This window comes from Hetaerina americana, unplaced genomic scaffold (assembly GCF_022747635.1).
Source record: "Hetaerina americana unplaced genomic scaffold, ioHetAmer1.1.p SCAF_8, whole genome shotgun sequence".
In the NCBI taxonomy this organism is placed as follows: domain Eukaryota; kingdom Metazoa; phylum Arthropoda; class Insecta; order Odonata; family Calopterygidae; genus Hetaerina; species Hetaerina americana.
In genome coordinates this window covers 13,349,966-13,368,802 of record NW_027287427.1, presented here as the reverse complement: position 1 = coordinate 13,368,802, position 18,837 = coordinate 13,349,966, and the positions used below count along the sequence as shown (strand labels likewise).

At 39.8% G+C, this 18,837-nt stretch overlaps 1 protein-coding gene across 2 annotated transcripts in view; it reads right to left on the bottom strand.

Moving 5' to 3' along the window:
• Window positions 1–10,899, bottom strand: part of cmb (combover) — a 42,938-nt gene extending 32,039 nt beyond the window's left edge. Inside the window, exons 1-6 of one of the 2 annotated variants that reach the window (XM_071597092.1) lie at window positions 10,450–10,899; window positions 10,061–10,157; window positions 7,243–7,484; window positions 5,091–5,324; window positions 4,814–4,912; window positions 2,473–2,610 (exon numbers count right to left, since the gene is read on the bottom strand). In XM_071597092.1, the coding sequence (XP_071453193.1) occupies window positions 2,473–2,610; window positions 4,814–4,912; window positions 5,091–5,324; window positions 7,243–7,484; window positions 10,061–10,157; window positions 10,450–10,578 (939 nt within the window). In that variant the 5' untranslated portion in view covers window positions 10,579–10,899. The remainder of the gene's footprint in view (window positions 1–2,472; window positions 2,611–4,813; window positions 4,913–5,090; window positions 5,325–7,242; window positions 7,485–10,060; window positions 10,158–10,449) is intronic. The other variant, XM_071597091.1, reaches the window with a different exon arrangement.
• Between the last annotated feature and the right edge of the window lie 7,938 nt (window positions 10,900–18,837).

Sequence of the window (18,837 nt, the reverse complement as noted above, 5' to 3'; positions counted from 1 at the left end):
TTGATCAACATTTACCCAATTCCTGGAGCAAAGATGGAAATACATGTCTTCTTGCCTCTTCAAAACCTCCAGCAGTTGTGAGAAGCGCTGAAGGTGCTCATAGTCAACATTTTCCAACTTAGTAGTCATAAAATATAAAGACACAAAAGGAGCAAGGCATGTTAGATATGACTCAAAATGCAAAATACACAAATCATGCAAAGATTCATTTTATACCAAATGTTCACTCAAAAACTGACAGATATTCAAAAGAAAGTTAAAGCTGTTAAGTTCAAGCTACCAGGAGGAATATTTGAAGCATATATATTTATGGATTGAGATAAACTTATTAGGCAGGATCTTGGATTACAATGAAATTTCATCCAATGCTCGCATCAGTACAAAACATCCAAGGTTAAAGGATAAAAATGTGCAATCCTGAATTATCCATTAATTAAGGTTAAATGATCAAAATATGCTGACGAAATAACAGGGAAAATTGCTAGCATGGAGCCATCTTGAATTTAACACACACTAGAGATGCTGTTATTTGTAAAATATCTGCTGAAATGCCAAACCTCACCATAATTTTCATTCCATACTCATTGTTTCTTACCGTCAAAATAAATTAATGCAGAATTTAAAAGAATAATAATAAACTAAAGCAGGAGAAGGTACATCCCTATGAATGCAAATGACCAACTTATTTGAAGCAGAAGTCTGCAGTAATAGTTTGAGGAAATACTTTAGGTAAGCAATGTAGAACTACCACACAGAAATGTATTCCCCGTACACTTTGTACTACAAGATAAACATATTCATACACTAGCCTGCTCAAAGACATGAAATCTACTTGAATTCTTTCTCATACAATATACTGTTTAAAAAACCTCATAGAAAGCACAAAGGAATGGTTGATAAAGATCTTTTCAAGCTAGAGGAAAGCCATGAAAGTCATTTTATGAAAAAAGCCTTGATTTTGCTTTACCTATGAGGAAAGAGAAAAATGTTGGAAGGAAAGGGAGCTTCTCCCCAGCTGAGAATATGATGTGTACTTGAAAAGATGGTTTTCCATATTGACTGCTTGAACAGCCTACCTACTAAGCAATGGATTTTCCCTGACCAATGTAATGTGATATATGAATGTAATTATTCACTTAATGCCACTCATTGAACTCACAGAAACAAAATTTTTCCCTGCGCTGGGAAAGGAAGGAAAGAATTTTATTTATTTAAGTGCTTTATTGAGGTGAGATTGAGACTTCATAGTCCCTTCTTCCACTAAACCGCTATACAAAATATGGCTAGAGAGGAGCAGAAGAATAATTTTTCATTTATGGAGAGACAAAAATTTCAAGTGAAAGTAAAGTTAGAGGGAAAGATACATTTTGTCAAGTGTAGTAACCTTGTTTTTCTCAACAAATAACATGTAGAGTTAAAATATGAGTCATTGTACAAATGTAACTTCATAGTTACCTTCAGAGTATTCCTTTAATAAACACAAATATTTTTTTTAACTTTGTTAACACGTGCAATTGGTATTTGATCCCAGTTTTTCTTCCAGAAACATGGATGGCTGGTCTGTTTAAAGAAGAGGGCATTTGAAAAGTTGAGAATCTAATTGTGAAGGAGTGGTCCCAGGAAAATGAAGTTGAGACATTTCGAATTGACATTCTCAACATGAGTCAATATCAAAAGAGAATTCCCATACAATTATGCCACAATCCATTTCTACTTCTCCTATGGTGTAATTTTTTGGGGAAACAATAGTGCTGCAGCCAAGGCCTTTTCCATGCAAAAAAGGTCTTTCAAAGCTTTGGTTTAAGGTTCCACCAGAGCTCCTGGAAATCTGTTTTTTAATTAGAAAAAAAGGCACTGCCATTCAAATACATTTTTTTACTCTGCATTGCTTGTGAAGCAAATCCAGGTTTATTTTTGCCTGACTCATCTGTACGTAGTCACTTAAGGAAGTTACTATGCACATTTAATTTAGCAGTCTTGTGCCTTATCTAAGAAAGCATCACTCTTTTTTACTTATTACAGTAGTTCTGTCATTGTCTGTCCTCTTCATTACTAAACCAATCAGGAAATGTCATAATTAAAATTGGCTTTCAAACTATCACCATTATGTGCAATATGGGAAGTTGAAGAATAAAACGGAAATGCAGTTTTCATGGTGCTCCTCAGAGAAATAATACCTACCAGTAAAAACTTTATTGCTTATTCCACAGGGTTCCTCAAAATATTACTATAAGTTTCTGATTGACAGTTGCTGTTTGCTTTAATTTTGGACTGATAAAACATTTTTAAAAATAATATTGATGTTTTCACATGTTTAAAGTAAATCCATGCATTGAAAAGAGTATAAAAATGACTTGGAACTTGCATTTAAAAAAGACAATAAAACAAGGTGTTAATAACAAAATACATAGTCTATGATAGTTTAATTAAGGATAAGACTGATCTTTCAACTCTTTCTGGAATAATACTTACAACACAACCACCACTAATATCTATTTCACCACATTCTGCCAAGTTTTTCAGTGTTGACAGCAAATCTTCTAACTTTTTCTCACTGTCACGCAAGCCAAGGAGCATCTTGGTCAGTTTGCAATACTCTGCTACAACTCGCTGCATTTAGGGAAGAAAAAAATTGTTAATGCCACAGAAAAATTTCTTTTCTAGGAATCATCAGTATCAAAAGACAGTAACTATGTACGAAGTCTGTTCAAAAAGCATCGCAAATTTTGAATTTCCACGTGTTACGTACATTTGATTTTCGATTTTTTTGTGGCATTATGTTGGTACTTATGTCTGTCACTTATGCCGAAAAGTTCAGTCATTTTGAATGCTTAGTTAATTGTTGACAGCTGTTTTGCTTGGACGTGTTTTGGCTTGTCTACGAATTTTGCCCATTCCAAAAAATGAATCAAAGAATCTGCATCGAATTTTGTGAGAATAACAAAATTAAGTGCACGGACGCATTCCGAATGTTGACAGTGGCATATGGAGAGGCTACCTTGGACCGAAGAAGTTAGAGAAATTGTTGGGGACCTAAACATATCGATTGTGATTTTTACCAATGATTTGGGCATGACACGGGTCACCGCAAAATTTATTCCAAAATTGACCAATTTCGACCAAAAACAACAACGCATTAACATTGCTAATGACTCTTTCCGCGACAACCCAGAGGGTCATAACTGGTCACGAATCATGGGTTTATGGTTATGATATGGAAACTAAAGCTCAATCATCCCAATGGCAGCTGCAGCACAAGCCAAAACCGAAAAAAGGACCTCAAATTCGGTTGAATGTGAAAGTTTTGCTTACAGTTTTCTTCGATTGCAGGGGCATGCCACAGGGTAGAACGATAAATACGGAATATTAGCTACAAGTTATGCGCAATATGCACAAAGCCATCTGCCACAAATGCCCAGATTTGTAGATGAACAAAAATTGGCTTTTGCACCAAAAAACTCCCCTGCTCACACATCGTTACTTGTGCACGAATTTTTGGCCAAAAACAACACATCAATGATGCCACAGCCACCCTATTCTCCAGGGCTGGCCCCCAGTGACTTTTTCTTGTTCCCAAAACTGAAGAGGCCCATAAAAGGACGATGCTACGCTACAATTGACAAGATAAAGACCACATCGAAGGAGGAGCTGAACAAGATCACAAAAAATGATTTTTTGAAGTGCTTCGAGGATTGAAAAAAATTCCAAAGAAACTGCGGGAGATGCCACAACAGTAACTTTTAACGGAGTCATCTGCTAATGTGCATTTCAATGCAACAATTTCAGAGTGTAAAAATCATTCGTCTTGACTGGGATTCGAACCCAGATCCCTCAATATCCGGTTGAGTGCTTTAGCCACTTAAGCTATCGAGGCATCCTCTTAAACTCTGAAATTTTTGGGGCTTTTAAAGGAACAAGATGTTGTGACGAAACACTGTACATACAATGTCACAGGCATTCGTTGTCGTGCGCGACGTGCCACTGTCCACGATGTTAAAGCCAACTTTTAAACACTTATGGTGTTTATACCTTGACAAATTCCAAAGAAACTACGGGAGATGCCGCAGCAGTAACTTTTAACGGAGTCATCCGCTAGCTTAGGTGGCTTAAGTGGCTAAAGCATTCGACTGGATATTGAGGGATCTGGGTTCGAATCCCACTCAAGGCGAATGATTTTTACACTCTGAAATTGTTGCATTGAAAAAAATGTTGGCACAAGTGTATAATATCTAATGGGGATTATTTTGAAGGGGACAAAATAGATATTTATGAATAAATAAATAAATAATTTTTAAAAAACATAAAAGCCGTGATACTTTTTGAACAAACCTTGCACTTATTTTGTGAATGCTATCGTGAAATTTTTAATTAGTGATAAATCAATTGGGATTAGCACATTTAAAAAACCACAAACTTTTATAACTTATGAACCATCATTGACAAAACTTACACTTTTACATATTTTATCAAATACTCTTTTAAGATTGCTTAGTACCCAGGATTTTGTGTTCCCTTAAAACAGTCAAACTTGCACCTGGTTGAATAATAAACCTCATTCTATACAATCCCAAAATGGCATTCATGAAATTAATTTGATAATAATTTAGAATTACATTTAGGCTTAACATCCTAATATGGACATTTCTCTTTCAAATATCATACAGGCGGGTTAAAAATGGTATTTTTCCTTCCCTGATGTCACTCTTATCTAAATTATTCTACTCAAAGCATTATTTCAATTGTAAAACAGTCATGTCAGAATTATAAATGTTATTATTACATTAAATCCCTATTACAATGAAACACCACTTACTGGATCCCTTGAGTGCTGCATTCTATCCATCAAAGAAGTTGTTTGATTTATGTAGTCTCGAATTTGATTCAGGCGACTTAAAACTTGGTTGCGATCCGGCTATATCAAAAGTAAGAAGTCATTTAGTAACTCTTTGATTCAAAACATAAGCAGTAAACATCTTTTCTATTGCTAAGAAACAAGTTTCAAATGTTGACGATAAATTCTCAGTACTCTCTGATAAGACTATTATTTTCACTCAAATCTAAAATAAGGTGACACATTTTTGACAGCTCACCATTTTAGTAATGTTGCTCTTATTCTCCCTTTCGGGCAATATATTTCGGTCTCGTTCATCCCTTGGCTTGGAAGCACCTCTTGAATGAGGCTCGGAACCAGAGGGTGAGATGTGCTCCCTACTTGCTCTGCCTTCACCACTCCCACCCTGGTCTACCCAATCTGGAGCACCACCATTCCTCTCATTCAACGAGTGAAGTTGCTGGAATCTAATGCTGTCAAAACTTGAAGCACCCTGGAAAATAGGTACATAAATATACATTAGTGATTTCAGCTGCTTGCTGAATGTCACCCACTGCTTCATGGCTTTTCTGGGTCAATAAACATTGGAGTTTAGTTATGCCTTTAACACAAACATCTGCCAAGTGGCACTGCATTTTAAAATGTGGGGCATCCATCATAAATGGGCAAGAAGAATGAAAAAGATTTCATTCTTCATCTTAACTGTGAACTACCCCACTGTTAACCCACATTTCACAAGATCCCTTAAGGCTTAAGCTCATTAGCATGACCTATTCAAATCGACTAATTGTGCTTTAGGAATGGGTAATAGCTGTGATGGGCTAAAATTGATGAGATTACATACAAAATTAAGTGTACACTAATTTATACCAAGTGTCTAGGGTCTTTCCTGGTATTTCTCTTCTCCAATTATGCACATACAGGTACATAGAGACAGGACAATACAGAAAAAAAGGAAGCAGCTTGGACAAAAGAATAAATATTCCCTTTCAAATTTACTATTTCAGTATTTTAAAATCAGTAAAAACTTGAGTTGACTACTTAGTATCCCCCTCCAAAAAATAATCTTAAGAACAAGAAACCCTATAATTAATGAGATTAGCCTAGCTATATACAAGTGATCATTCCTAAATGCCCACATATGCATTTCAAGAACCCCTAAGAGTTGACAACATTAAGTTGATGGGCTGCTAACCAGGAGACTATTATGTTAACAGCTGTGGTTCTGTCTCTGGTAAACCAGATGACAAAAGATGATATGCCAAGATTACAGGGCAATCAGACCTCTCGAAGGTTTAGCAAGTACTGTGTTTTCCAGCCCATGACACCACTGTTTCACTCCAGAATGTGCTCTCAAATCAATCTGCTTCAAATGGGTCAAGGGTAAATGAGTAAACTTCGACCTGTAATCACCAGCCGATTCGCTGGCAAAATACTTACTATTTTGTATTTTTCCCACATCAAAATGGCTGCCATTACTGTAAATGTTGATAGTATCACAGTTTTGATTAAGTAGCATGGAAGAGAGCTTTTATAAATCATTGAAAGTAGTTCCTAATAAATTCCCAAATAAATCATAAATGTAGATGGTGCGCAATTAGTTAAATCTCGCATGTAGTGCTGTTGTGAAACTTTATGCGTATCAGGATAATGGGTATGTCGCCCCTCTGCTAATAAATTCCTCCATGGTATCTCTCCTGATAAACTCGGAGTCTTCAAGCATTCAAACTCAATTCATATGAGAGTTTCTTAAAGGCATAGAAAATGGTTGCTTTTAATACAAATTTGGATAATAAGAAAATAATAACAGAAACTAAGCATCACATAAAAATTTTAAATTATTATAACTTCATGGGACCTTTGGAGAGCAGATTGTCATACAACATTGTATTTAAACTTGAATTAATGAATTACACTTCAGAGCATGTAAACATTCTCTGAAGGTGAAAGGAGTTTTGGCCGAGTGGTGACGAATTTCCAGGATTCTACGATGAATAAACGACACGTGTAACTGCAAATTTTTTAATGTAACAATTCAATAATCTTTGTACTAATTGTTAATATCAAAATACTTTCACCTTTTCTGTTCGATACCAGTATTTTTCATGAATTCTAACCTGAAAAATCATGGTGCATCTTATGGGCCAGGAATTCAGTAATTAAAACTTGGGTAAGCTAAAATTGCTGCAAATATCTGTTACTATGTATTTTGTACATGATTTTTCCACATTATCAATGCTAACAGACTGGATATTTTTTATTTTGGAGAAATATGGTCATAAGGGGAAAACTTTACAATAGAAATGAAAATGATGATAAGGTGTAGGTTATTTCATAAGGTACAATTAGTATTCATTTGGGCATACCCAAGATTTAGGGGATGGGAAAGCCAGCGGCTTAAAAATACTTGCCTCTTCCTCATCACTAGCCATCATCATATGATATGTACCATGCGACTGATTGATATGAGATGAATGTAGGGAGGGCTGACTAAAGCAAGTAAGTCGATGTGTGTTATGTCGGAGCTGCCGCGGATTTGGAGTCGGTTTCACTGATGCAGGAGGATATCCAAATGGCAAATAAGGAGGCTGAACTCCTTGCTCATCAAGTACTCGACGCCGGCGGTTATCTATATCATGTGAAACAGTACCATCTGTAATGATAGAATCAAATTCAAATTATAACATCATACATGTTTAAGGGTAATACATTTTGCAGCACATATTAAAATGCTAGAATTTGGATTTTGAGGTCATTCAAAACGTTAATCATTTTGTACTGAAAAAATGTAATCAAAGAGAAGAAAATCAAACAAAGAAAAATTCTTCAAACAAGACTAATTTTTTATTTGGCAAGTGAATGCAATGCACAGTACACTATTTCAGCCAGTAAATACACCTGCTGATCTATCCCATTAGTTTTAGAATGTTTTCTGACAAAAGAGATCACAAATTATGGCCTATAAAATAAACTAGATGCATCCAAATTTAGACTCCAACATTCAAAGATAAGAGCACTCAATACCAGGCAAAATCTATCCCACTGAAATTTAACCATAAGTCAGCTGGATGTTCAAATTAATGGTGAACCATGATCTACCCTCTTGGGCAAAACAATAGGCATAAATCTGAGAGCTACCATTCACCCACCCCACACCTAAACTTATGCCAGCCTTCCCAGATTTTAAGCTAATAGAATGAAAAGTGATTATTTTATGCATCAGAGAAAATATTGTTACAGGGACCAGGAAATACAGTACATCGATAAGAAAGTCCAATTGTTGCACCCTTCAATTTGTCATAATTTACTCATTTACTCTAATAACATTTGAGTCTATTAAACTGATGGAAAATAGTAGGCAACGTTAGTTCTATTAGTTGGCAGAGTTTCAGATGAGTTGTAACGGATTGAACTTCAGCATACAATTTAAGTTAAGTAAAAATACTCCAAAAATAGTTGTTTCCAACAAAAACTTTTGAATATTCATATAACAGGGTAACTTAGCAGAAACAAAGGTTTTGGAGAAGAAAATGTTCAGAAGAATGAAGGACATTCACAACAAGGATATAGAAAAGAAGACAAACCATTAGTATTCATATGATGGGAAAAGATAGGAGACTAATAGATGACATTTGAAGATGGCTGAAAAAGTGAATGTAGGAGACTGTGACATAGTGGTATGTTGAAGCCTGTGATGGAATGGGGAGGAGATAAGATGAAATTATGCAGATAGTACAGGTGCGCAAAGAAGATAAAGAAAAAAATTATTAATGCCATGGAAGAAATTCACAAGATATTGACAATTCGTCACGGGCTCCTATAAAGAAAAATTGTAAGATTACCCACAATGATGAAGTCATATAAACCAGGTCTTAGGACGCTCTTTTAGGTTAAAATGTTGACATTTTGAGAGAAATTTCCTCATGAAAAAGTTTAGATGATACCATGTATGTTCTAGTTTACAATTTCAATGTCTATCTAATAAATACCACCACGCTAATTACTTATGTTTCCACACATCCTTTTGCCCAGGGTTTACACCCAAAAACCTCTTTGTTATGATGATATGAGTCAATTTCAACCTCGTTAATCATGTGGGTAAACCTATTGCTAGAATATGAACATAAAAAGTCCAAATACCACTAAAGGCATGACTGCTATCATGAAAGTAATTTTACTAGGATGAATGAATATCATAAACTAAAAATTTTCAATTAGCTTAAAATGAACAATCATCACAATGCAAAAGATGTTATTAACACTATTGCTTGAAATATTTACCATCATATACTTACTTTGCAAGCAAATCAACATACTAGAAGTATTCTGTATACAGTTCTACATGAATAGTTTTAATGATAAATTACATTGAGCATTACCTATGAAGCCTTTACAATGACCTTACCCTTCCACCAACATTGGAGTTCTAATCAGTTAATTGTAATAGTGCTAATTAAGGAAGTCACTCCATCAAGAAACCAATAAGCAATAGATCCGGAAATATTGAGGATTGGATGCACCAGTAATAGGCAATGATGACAGTTAAATAACGTATACACTGGTTTGAATTTTTACCTATTTGAGCAGTATGTGCAAACAATTTTAAATACCTTTGGAAAGTAGCTATATATCTATACTGTTCCTGAGCGAGCAATCCAAATTTAAAAACCAAATAGATAAAAATACAATTGAATTTATTCCGCAATATATTAACTGAAGCTTCATTATTTGTGACATTCTGTATCAAATTTGTATAACTTGTACCTACCATCCTTCGCTATATAGAAATCACAAACAAAATCTGTGAAATTAAGTGCATTATATAAACTACCAAATACACCTGGATTTTCTGGTCTGAATAAAATTAGCACAGGAAAATAAAAAATAAAGGGAGTATATAAATAACTTTTATTTCTGTAGTAATAAATATTTTAGTACTGTTGTAAGTTGACCCGATTTCTGAAAAACAAAGTATATTTAGGGGAAACTTGTAATAATATTCCATAAATGTTAAGTATTAAAATCTGTTGGGAACATTTTAAGGATAATTATAGGATATTACGCTTAACCATATAAGCGACGTAAAACAAAGAATCATTTTAAAAAAATTCATTACAAGAACATGCAACATTGAGAAGAAGATATGCTGGTGAAAATATAGGCGGTTTAAATGGACGCTAAGAATGTACATTTGAAAGTTAGGATTAATCAAGAGTGTAAAAAACTCACCAATTTCGTAGCAATCACTATCACATGTTCGAGTATTTGATGGCTTCAACGATGAGTTCTGCGAGGAATCTGGAATCTGCTGCCAATCAAAGGGTGCCTTAAATGAACGTATAATTTTGTAGTGAAAATTAAGGGAAACCTGAAGCCATACTAAGGAGTAGAAATTTGCAAATAGTCAATTTTGTAGTTGATTGCCGGCATTTGCGAATGAAGATCCTCGCTGCCTTCAAACTGTCTAACGAGACTGCGGCTAAATTTAGATAAGGTATTTTAAGCACCAAAGATTCATCCCTCACGCCTTGTTCGACGACATCAAGGAAAGTACGCAGTATTATTTAATACAAAATGATTAAATTATTTTCGGTTGCTATCATTAAAAAACCACATACCAGATTATTGGACATGTTGTTAATTCCGGAATCTCTCCGATTATCAGATTCACGTCTTCCATCATTATGAGTCTTCGACTTTGGTACTGTACCAGTATGTTTTCCTGACCCATTTACTCCAGGAGCCATAATTAAGAGAAATTCTGTCTAATCCGTAATATTATGCCAATTTTGTGTCGCGATTCACGACAGAATGCCAAGTTTAAACAGCTTACGGATACAGTAATTTTCCAAAATCTACATTTTGGGCTGATTAGTTTTACTGAAGTAAATTGTGAATAAATACAATGAGAAATATCACTGTTTTTGCTAAAACCAGCTCTGAATCAACAGTGACTGAAAATTGCAACAATGTCATTTTGTCAACAATTAGGGGGTCATGTTCTAAGGCTACTGGATAAAAAAAATTACAATAAGTTTCTAAAAACACCTTAAGAAGAAACGTAAACTATCAAGACTGTAAAATTGAATTACAACTCCGAATGAACATTTCCCTGTCGCCTCCTTTCAAAATAAACAATCGACAAGCGATTTACCTAGTAGTCGCGGCAACTCGTAACCCCGGTAACCAGAGAAAGGTAACCGTTTCATTATATTTTCTATTGACAATAGTGAAACATAATTTTAAATTTGAGAAGAAATTACAGGTTTATAACTATGAAAATAGAGTACCAGGGTACATTAGCTTTTATGTTGATCGCTTGTTTAATATCTTAGGGGCACGATTGTAGTGTACAATAATGCACAAACATTCCTGCCAATAGTAAGGAGAATGAAGCCAGCATTATTACTTACTGTGGTTGAGTAAGTAATAAAATGGTTTCTAACACTATATTTAAAAAACGATTGGTTATGGCTCCAAGCTATATTTTAAGCTCGTGAAGAAAATTTTAGCATTACTCTTACGCATCTTAGATGGTTTTAAAACAAGATTATTGGATAGCAGCTTGTTTACTAAGATGCCAAGATGTAGTCTGAGTTTGCATTTTTCAGACCGGGCCAGTGTCAGCAGGCCACCCATTTTTTGACCTTATTCCGGGCTATCCACGTTTTATTAACGAAGAGTAGTCGGCAGACCTCCCCCTCCTAAATAAGGAGGTGGGTTAGGGTAACGTCTTCCCGGGAAAGGATTCAATTTCGATTCAAACTGAATCTTGCAAGCTTCGAAAGAAGTTGAATTGTTTGTGATCTTTCCCTATTGAATATTCCATAAATCAGCAATGGCTCCTAGAAGATGTTGCGTGTTCGGCTGAGAAGAGATACTCAAGAGAAAGATATATAATTATATATGTATATATATACCTTGATCAAAAATTTCCCGGAATTTATTCAGAAAATTAAAAATACAAGTTTATTCATCTAAATCTATATTGTCCCCTTCAAAGTAATCCCCATCGACTGCAACACACTTATGCCAGCGCTTGATCCAATCCTCGAAACATTTTTTATATTCGGTTTTCGGTATGTCCATCAGTGCTTCCTGCGATTTTTCCATTACTTCCTCTCGGCTGCTAAAACGCGTTCCCCGTAATGGTTTTTTAACTCGATTGAACAGAAAGAAGTCACAGGGAGCCAAATCAGGTGAATTCGGTGGCTGTTGGATGGTATTTGTTGCATTTTTCGTCAAAAAATTACGAATAATGATAGCACTGTGCGACGGTGCGTTATCATGGTGCAAAATCCACGAGTTTTCTGCCCACATTTCTGGTCTCTTTCGGCGAATTGCTTCACGCAAACGTCTCATAACGCCCAAATAATACTCTTTGTTTACTGTCTGGCCTTCTGGCAAAAATTCATGATGCACTACACCGTTGTAATCCACGAAAACCGTCAGCATTGCCTTCTTTTTTGACTGAAAACGACGTGGTTTTTTTGGTCTCGGCTCATTTGGTGAACGCCATTCACTTGCCTGATGTCTGGATTGCGTGTCGTACTCATAAACCCACGTCTCGTCTCCAGTAATGATCCTTTTGATGAATGTGGGATCGGATTCAGCCTCGCAAATCATGTCTTTTGCGACGTCAACACGGTCTCTTTTTTGCATGAAATTGAGGTCTTTTGGGCCCAAATTTGCTGCTACACGACGGAAACCCAAATCATTAACCACAATGTCTTGGGCGGATCCATAGGCAATGTTCAAGTCCTCCGCTATTTCTCTGATGGTTAATTTGCGGTTATTGACCAACATTTCTTTTACTTTATCAATTTTTTCACCGACTTTCGATGTCGATGGTCTGCCACTGCGTTCATCATCTTCGATTGACTCACGACCACTTCTGAACCGCTCGTGCCACTGGTAAACGACCGTTTTTTTTTAGAGAATCGTTGCCGAAACACTTTTCCAACATTTCCAACGTCCGTGCGCCACTAAATCCGTTTTTTACGCAAAATTTAATACAAGTTCGTTGTTGCAAATTTAAATCCATTTCTGAAATTGTAAAAAATCGCCAACACACACAGAGATAGATGTACTCTTGGCTACGTAACTTTTGCAAATGTCAAGTTATGACACTAAGATTTAAAGAGAATATCAACAACAGATGTACCAATTTAACAAAAAAAACAGAACTCAAATCGGAACAATGGGAGCGCCACACGGTGGTTATTCCGGGAACTTTTTGATCAAGGTAGTATGTATATATATATATATATATATATATATATATATATATATATATATATATATATATATATATATATATATATATATCACACGTTATTTCTTGATCATTCCGACGGAATTCAGCTCCGTCTTCATCGGAAGAAACAGACGTAATGACTGCTGGAATAGGAGGGGTGCGGGAGAAAGGGAAGGGGGCCAGGGAAAGGGTAGAACGGAATGGTTGGGGGAGAAGAAAGAGCGAGGAGAGGCTAGAGGGGAGCGGAGATAGGGAAGGAGTGAGAGGGAGGAGGTGGAATTGCCACAAAATCGGAAAAGAAAACAATCTGCTCACCACAACTATTGCAACATCCGAAACCCAGGTTTAAACTTACAAAGTCGTGATCAAGCCCTTTGTTTCGACTTGCAGGGTATTGATCACGACTTTGTAAGTTGAAACCTGGGTCTCGGAAACCCTTGAGCTGGCCGTCAGAAATGAGAGTCATCATATGGATCACTGGCAATCATTCCTTGCCATTTTCAAGCCACGGGAGTTCCTGGGAAAGAGAAAATAACTCCACCCTCCTTTGCAGGATGGATGGTTTGCAGAAATAAGAGCAGTAATGTAGTTGTGGGCTGAACTGAAAAATGTGTAGTTCTGGCACCTCAACACAAGAAACGTTTATCAATATCCAGTAGAAATTTTTTTCAATATTATTGGGCAAAACTGGGATAATCACAACCCCAACATACACCAGTTCTGTGCAGCATCGAAAACTGCATTCATTAATAATTTCCATTCTAACCAGACCCAAGGAAATGCCATGGATAATGGTTGTGATTTTTAGACTGCCTTATCCTCTCTTTTTAATAAACATGTCCAATTCAGTACAGGAGAACTAGCTGAGAAGTAGTTGATTTTCAATATTTCAGGTGTCGCTTGTAGACATGATTTTGAGAGTTAACTGAACTTGGCCCACGGAGAGCTAGCCCACGACTATATACCAGCCGTTGGAGCTCCGGATCTTTCAGTCATACCAACGAAAATATTTTTGCACGAAGTAACTAAGTAAATCCCCTAAACCATTGCAGTAATCTCACTACAACGGACATATTATACTCAGTGATACTCCCTGTAATCACTTGCTTGTAAGACTCGGCTTAGCATTATGTTACAGTCGTTCTTCGTATACATGGTCACAATAACCCTGCAAGTGTGTGTGGCTGGGGTTTCTAGTTCACAGGGCATTCTACCTATACTGTTATGACAATGGCAACAAATGGTGTCCAACACAAAACTGTTCATTGCCGGTAAAGTGTTTTCATTAGTCACCACTGTAAGTTCTTACCAAAATACAATCAAAGCTTGCGTGTGGTTGGGTGGCTTTCGTGCTGCATCCTGGGGTGCAGTTTTTTGTTGGTTTAAGGTATATGTGTTTGCATGAGTGTTGGATGAAGGGATTTTTGCATGATCGTGTACGCTGCTGTGGGTGTAATTTTCCATGTTGTTGTTTTCCATGTGGTATTGTTCCTTTTTACGGTTTGTGAACTAACACCCCCTGCCACCCTCCCCGCGGCGGCTTGCGGGTTATTATGTAGATGTAGAAAGTTATTCCATAGCAAAAGCAACCTTTCGTAAAGCGCTCGCTGATTTCAGTAGAAAATTTTAAGGCTATTTCTAGGAAAACTTAGTCAACATTAATTTTTATCAAATATTTGGTGGAGCCAAGTTACCCAAAGATTGTGAAGAAGGTAACATGACGCCGTTTTAGTTGGTACAGGAAAGTACGCAGCAATTACACGCCAATCTATGTGACATCAATTTCAGGTCAGGATGTAGAATACATGATTACCACGACTATTAGGGGGCAGAACGACAGTATTGTATGATCAAGATTCGGAATGGCCCTACAGTGGACAGATTCCACTGCTTGAATAAGGCCTTCTATGCATAACGGTTCCCTGAGCCTTCTTTTTCTGGATTATCTGCACAATCAAACTGACATTTATGTCGAGCTGTGTATTAGGATTGTGCATGTTTGACTGGTGACCTCGGTATTTCCTGGCAATATTTAGTACTTTCTTAGTGCTCTGCAAGGCATCGCCATGGTGTGTGGCATAGAGTGAACACACGCCAGACTAATTTTGACCCGAATATTTTTACCGCTACCGCCGCCGGACAACATCATTGGGATCCCTTTTCTTCCTGGGAAATTTGTACCTTAGTTCTATCTGTTCTACGTTTAATCTCTCTGATGCAATTTACTTGATCTTTTCTACCGTAGTACGATGACAGTAATAAAACATTTTCAACATATTCCTTGAAGAGACGTCATTTCAATTCCTGCGAGCGATTTAAACTGTAATTTAACTCTGTGGCGGCTCAACCCTTGAATCATCATTGAGCGCCATTGCGAACGCGCCTTCGCCGGCAAGTGTTTTGGCTTCCGGCGTTCGCCACCAGGGTCCGCCGCCAGGGCGCAACCACGCCGCCAGAGCCACTCTCAGTCTCACTCTCACTCTCTCTCTGACTGGCTCTGGACCGTCACGCGCGCCGCCATCGTGGTCAACCCAAGGACGCTGCTTCCTGGTGAAGGATTCTCTCCTGGCTTCGCCACCGCACGGCCGAATATTTACTGAATAATTACTGTTCAATCGCCTCATCAAGGTTTTAATTTTCTGAGCACAATAAACTTTGTTAATTGTTAGGAGGTGTCATTATTTCCACCACGATACCTCCTTCAATAGTGGTGACCCCGACGTGATTCATTTCGCCCTACGTGCTTAGCCATGCCCTGACCACGCCGTTTTGGTCGAGCCCGAATATCTTTACATCTGCCTCGTTATGTGATCAGGCGACTCCTTGAGCGAGAGGAGATGGGCGACAGGAAGCCATCCCAGTTTCTCCGCCATCTCAAGGACTTGGCAGGCTCGTCGATGCCTGACGAGTTCATGCGGTCGCTGTGGCTCACCCGGCTACCCACGCCTCTCCACGCCATCTTAGCAGCTCAAGATGGCGTCGACCTAGACGCCGTGGCTTCCCTCGCCGACAGAATTAGTGAGGTGATACCCCGGGAACGAGTGCCCGCCCCTACCCACGCTCAGGTAAGCGAGGTGAGTTCCGACCCGCCATCTTGTACCGGTGGATGCTCGGGCATGTTGGCCTCCCTCCTGAGCCGAATGGACGACCTCACCCGGCAAGTTGCTGCTCTTTCGGTGGCGCGGCACCCTCGAGAGGAACGCTCCCGTTTCCGAGGCCATTCCCGTTCCCGCAGCCAATCTCGCGGCTCTGAAGACGGACCATCAGGACGCCGTACGACGCCACAACTCTGCTGGTATCACCGGAAGTTTGGTGCCGACGCGCGGCACTGCACCCAGCCGTGCTCATTCCAGGTGCCGGAAAACACCGCGGGCGCTCGGTAGACGCGGCCGCCGACCTTAGCCCTACAGCAAGCCGCCTCTTCGTTACGGACACGACCACAAAGGTACAGTTTCTTGTTGACACTGGTGCTGACCTTTCTGTGTTTCCCCTATCGCTCGTCAAAAGTCCTAGACAGCGGACCGACTACCAACTTTTTGCTGCCAACAATTCCGTAATAAATACGTACGGTTGGGAAGTATTAAACCTAAATTTCGGTCTGCGCCGCGACTTCACGTGGAGGTTTGTTGTGGCAGACGTTGCACAGCCTATTATCGGAGTGGACTTTTTGACGCATTTCAGTCTTTTGGTGGACGTTAAGAATTCTCGTCTTACAGACAGTTCGACGACAATTTCCGTCGCCGGAAACATTGTACGCCTCCCGGCAACGCAGATAAAGGCGGTAGTCGGAGAAACCCGTTTTCACGTTCTTCTCTCGCGCTTTCCCGAAATTACGCGTCCAGCAGGGACACCCGGTCATGCGTCCCACTCCACAGTGCATTTCATTCGCACGACCGCAGGTCAGCCGGTGTCATGTAAACCACGTAGGCTTGCTCCCGACAAACTTGCCGCAGCCAAACGGGAATTTGAATTAATGGTGCGATTAGGGACAGCCCGCCGTTCGGATAGCTGTTGGTCCTCCGCCCTCCACCTTGTGCCCAAGAAGGGAGACGAGTGGCGCCCATGCGGGGATTATCGCGCGTTAAACGCTAGGACCATCCCCGATCGCTATCCTGTCCCCCATATCGAGGATTTCGCTGCATCCCTCAATGGTGCTCGTGTTTTCTCCACCATTGACCTCGTGAGGGCATATAACCAAATACCTGTGAACCCGGAAGACATACCGAAGACTGCAATCACGACCCCCTTTGGGTTGTTTGAATTTCCCTTTATGTCATATGGACTGCGAAACGCCGCACAGACTTTCCAACGTTTCCTCGACGAGGCACTCAGAGGCCTCTCCTTCTGCTACGTCTATTTAGACGATATTTTGGTCGCCTCCCAAATGAGGACGAACATGAGCATCACCTGCGTGAGCTTTTTGGCAGATTAAAATCATACGGTGTGCTCATTAATCCTGCAAAGTGTGTTTTTGGTGTTCCCAATGTCAAGTTTTTAGGATATAGTGTAAGTGCCGAGGGTACAACGCCTTTAAGTGGCAAAGTGAGTGCTATCGCAGACTTCCCACTCCCTGTGACGGTGAAACAGCTCCGCCAATTCTTGGGGATGCTGAATTTTTATAGAAGATTCCTTCCCCATGCCGCCGACTTACAGGCCCCCCTCAGTGAAGTGCTACGCGGTGGTGTACACGGCCGCGACAAAGTGGATTGGACGCCCGAACTGCGCCTTTCTTTTCAGCGGTGTAAAGACGCTCTTTCGAACTTTGTGCTTCTCGCCCATCCGGCCCCCTCCCTTCCCCTCGGCCTGTTTACCGACGCCTCAGACTTCACCCTGGGAGCTGTGCTCCAGCAGCGCACAGAGGCGGGTTGGCAACCGCTTGGTTTCTTCTCCAAAAAACTAAGCTCGGCCGAGAGAAACTACAGCCCTTATGACAGGGAGCTCCTGGCGATTTATCGGGCGGTCCGGTATTTTCGCCACATGGTGGAGGGTCGGAATTTTACAATTTTTACAGACCACAAGCCGATAGTGTACGCGTTCCAGCAAAAACCTGACAGATGTTCGCCCCGTCAATTCCGCTACCTCGACCTGATCGGCCAATACTCGACAGACATTCGTCACGTAGCCGGCGCGGATAATGTCGTGGCGGACGCTTTATCGCGCATCGATTCCTTGTCCTCCGCGGTAAATTTTGAGGAGTTAGGCCGTGCACAGGAGGCAGACGCTGAACTTGCTGCGCTCCTTAAGAACGAAGAGTCTTCCCTCAAGCTCAGAAGACTTCCTGTTCCCGGTTGTGCTGTGCACTTGTTTTGTGACACTTCCACCCCTTGTGCTCGCCCATACGTCACTCCCGCATTCCGGCGTCAGGCGTTTGATTCGCTTCATAACCTGGCGCATCCCGGAGCGAAAGCGACGATAAAACTCGTGACATCGCGTTTCGTGTGGCCCTCTATTAGGAAAGACTGCCGCGAATGGGCACGCGCGTGCATCCCGTGCCAACAGGCAAAAGTGACTCGTCATGTTGCCTCCCCTGTGCGCAATTTCCCGTCTCCAGGACGGAGATTCGAGCACGTCCACATCGATTTGGTCGGACCTCTCCCAAGTTCACGTGGATTTCGATATTGCCTTACGTGCGTGGACCGTTTCACCCGATGGCCCGAGGCAATACCGATTGGTGACATTTCGGCCGAGACAGTGGCATTCGCTTTCTTTAGCGGATGGATGTCGCGTTTCGGCTCACCCCAACGCATCA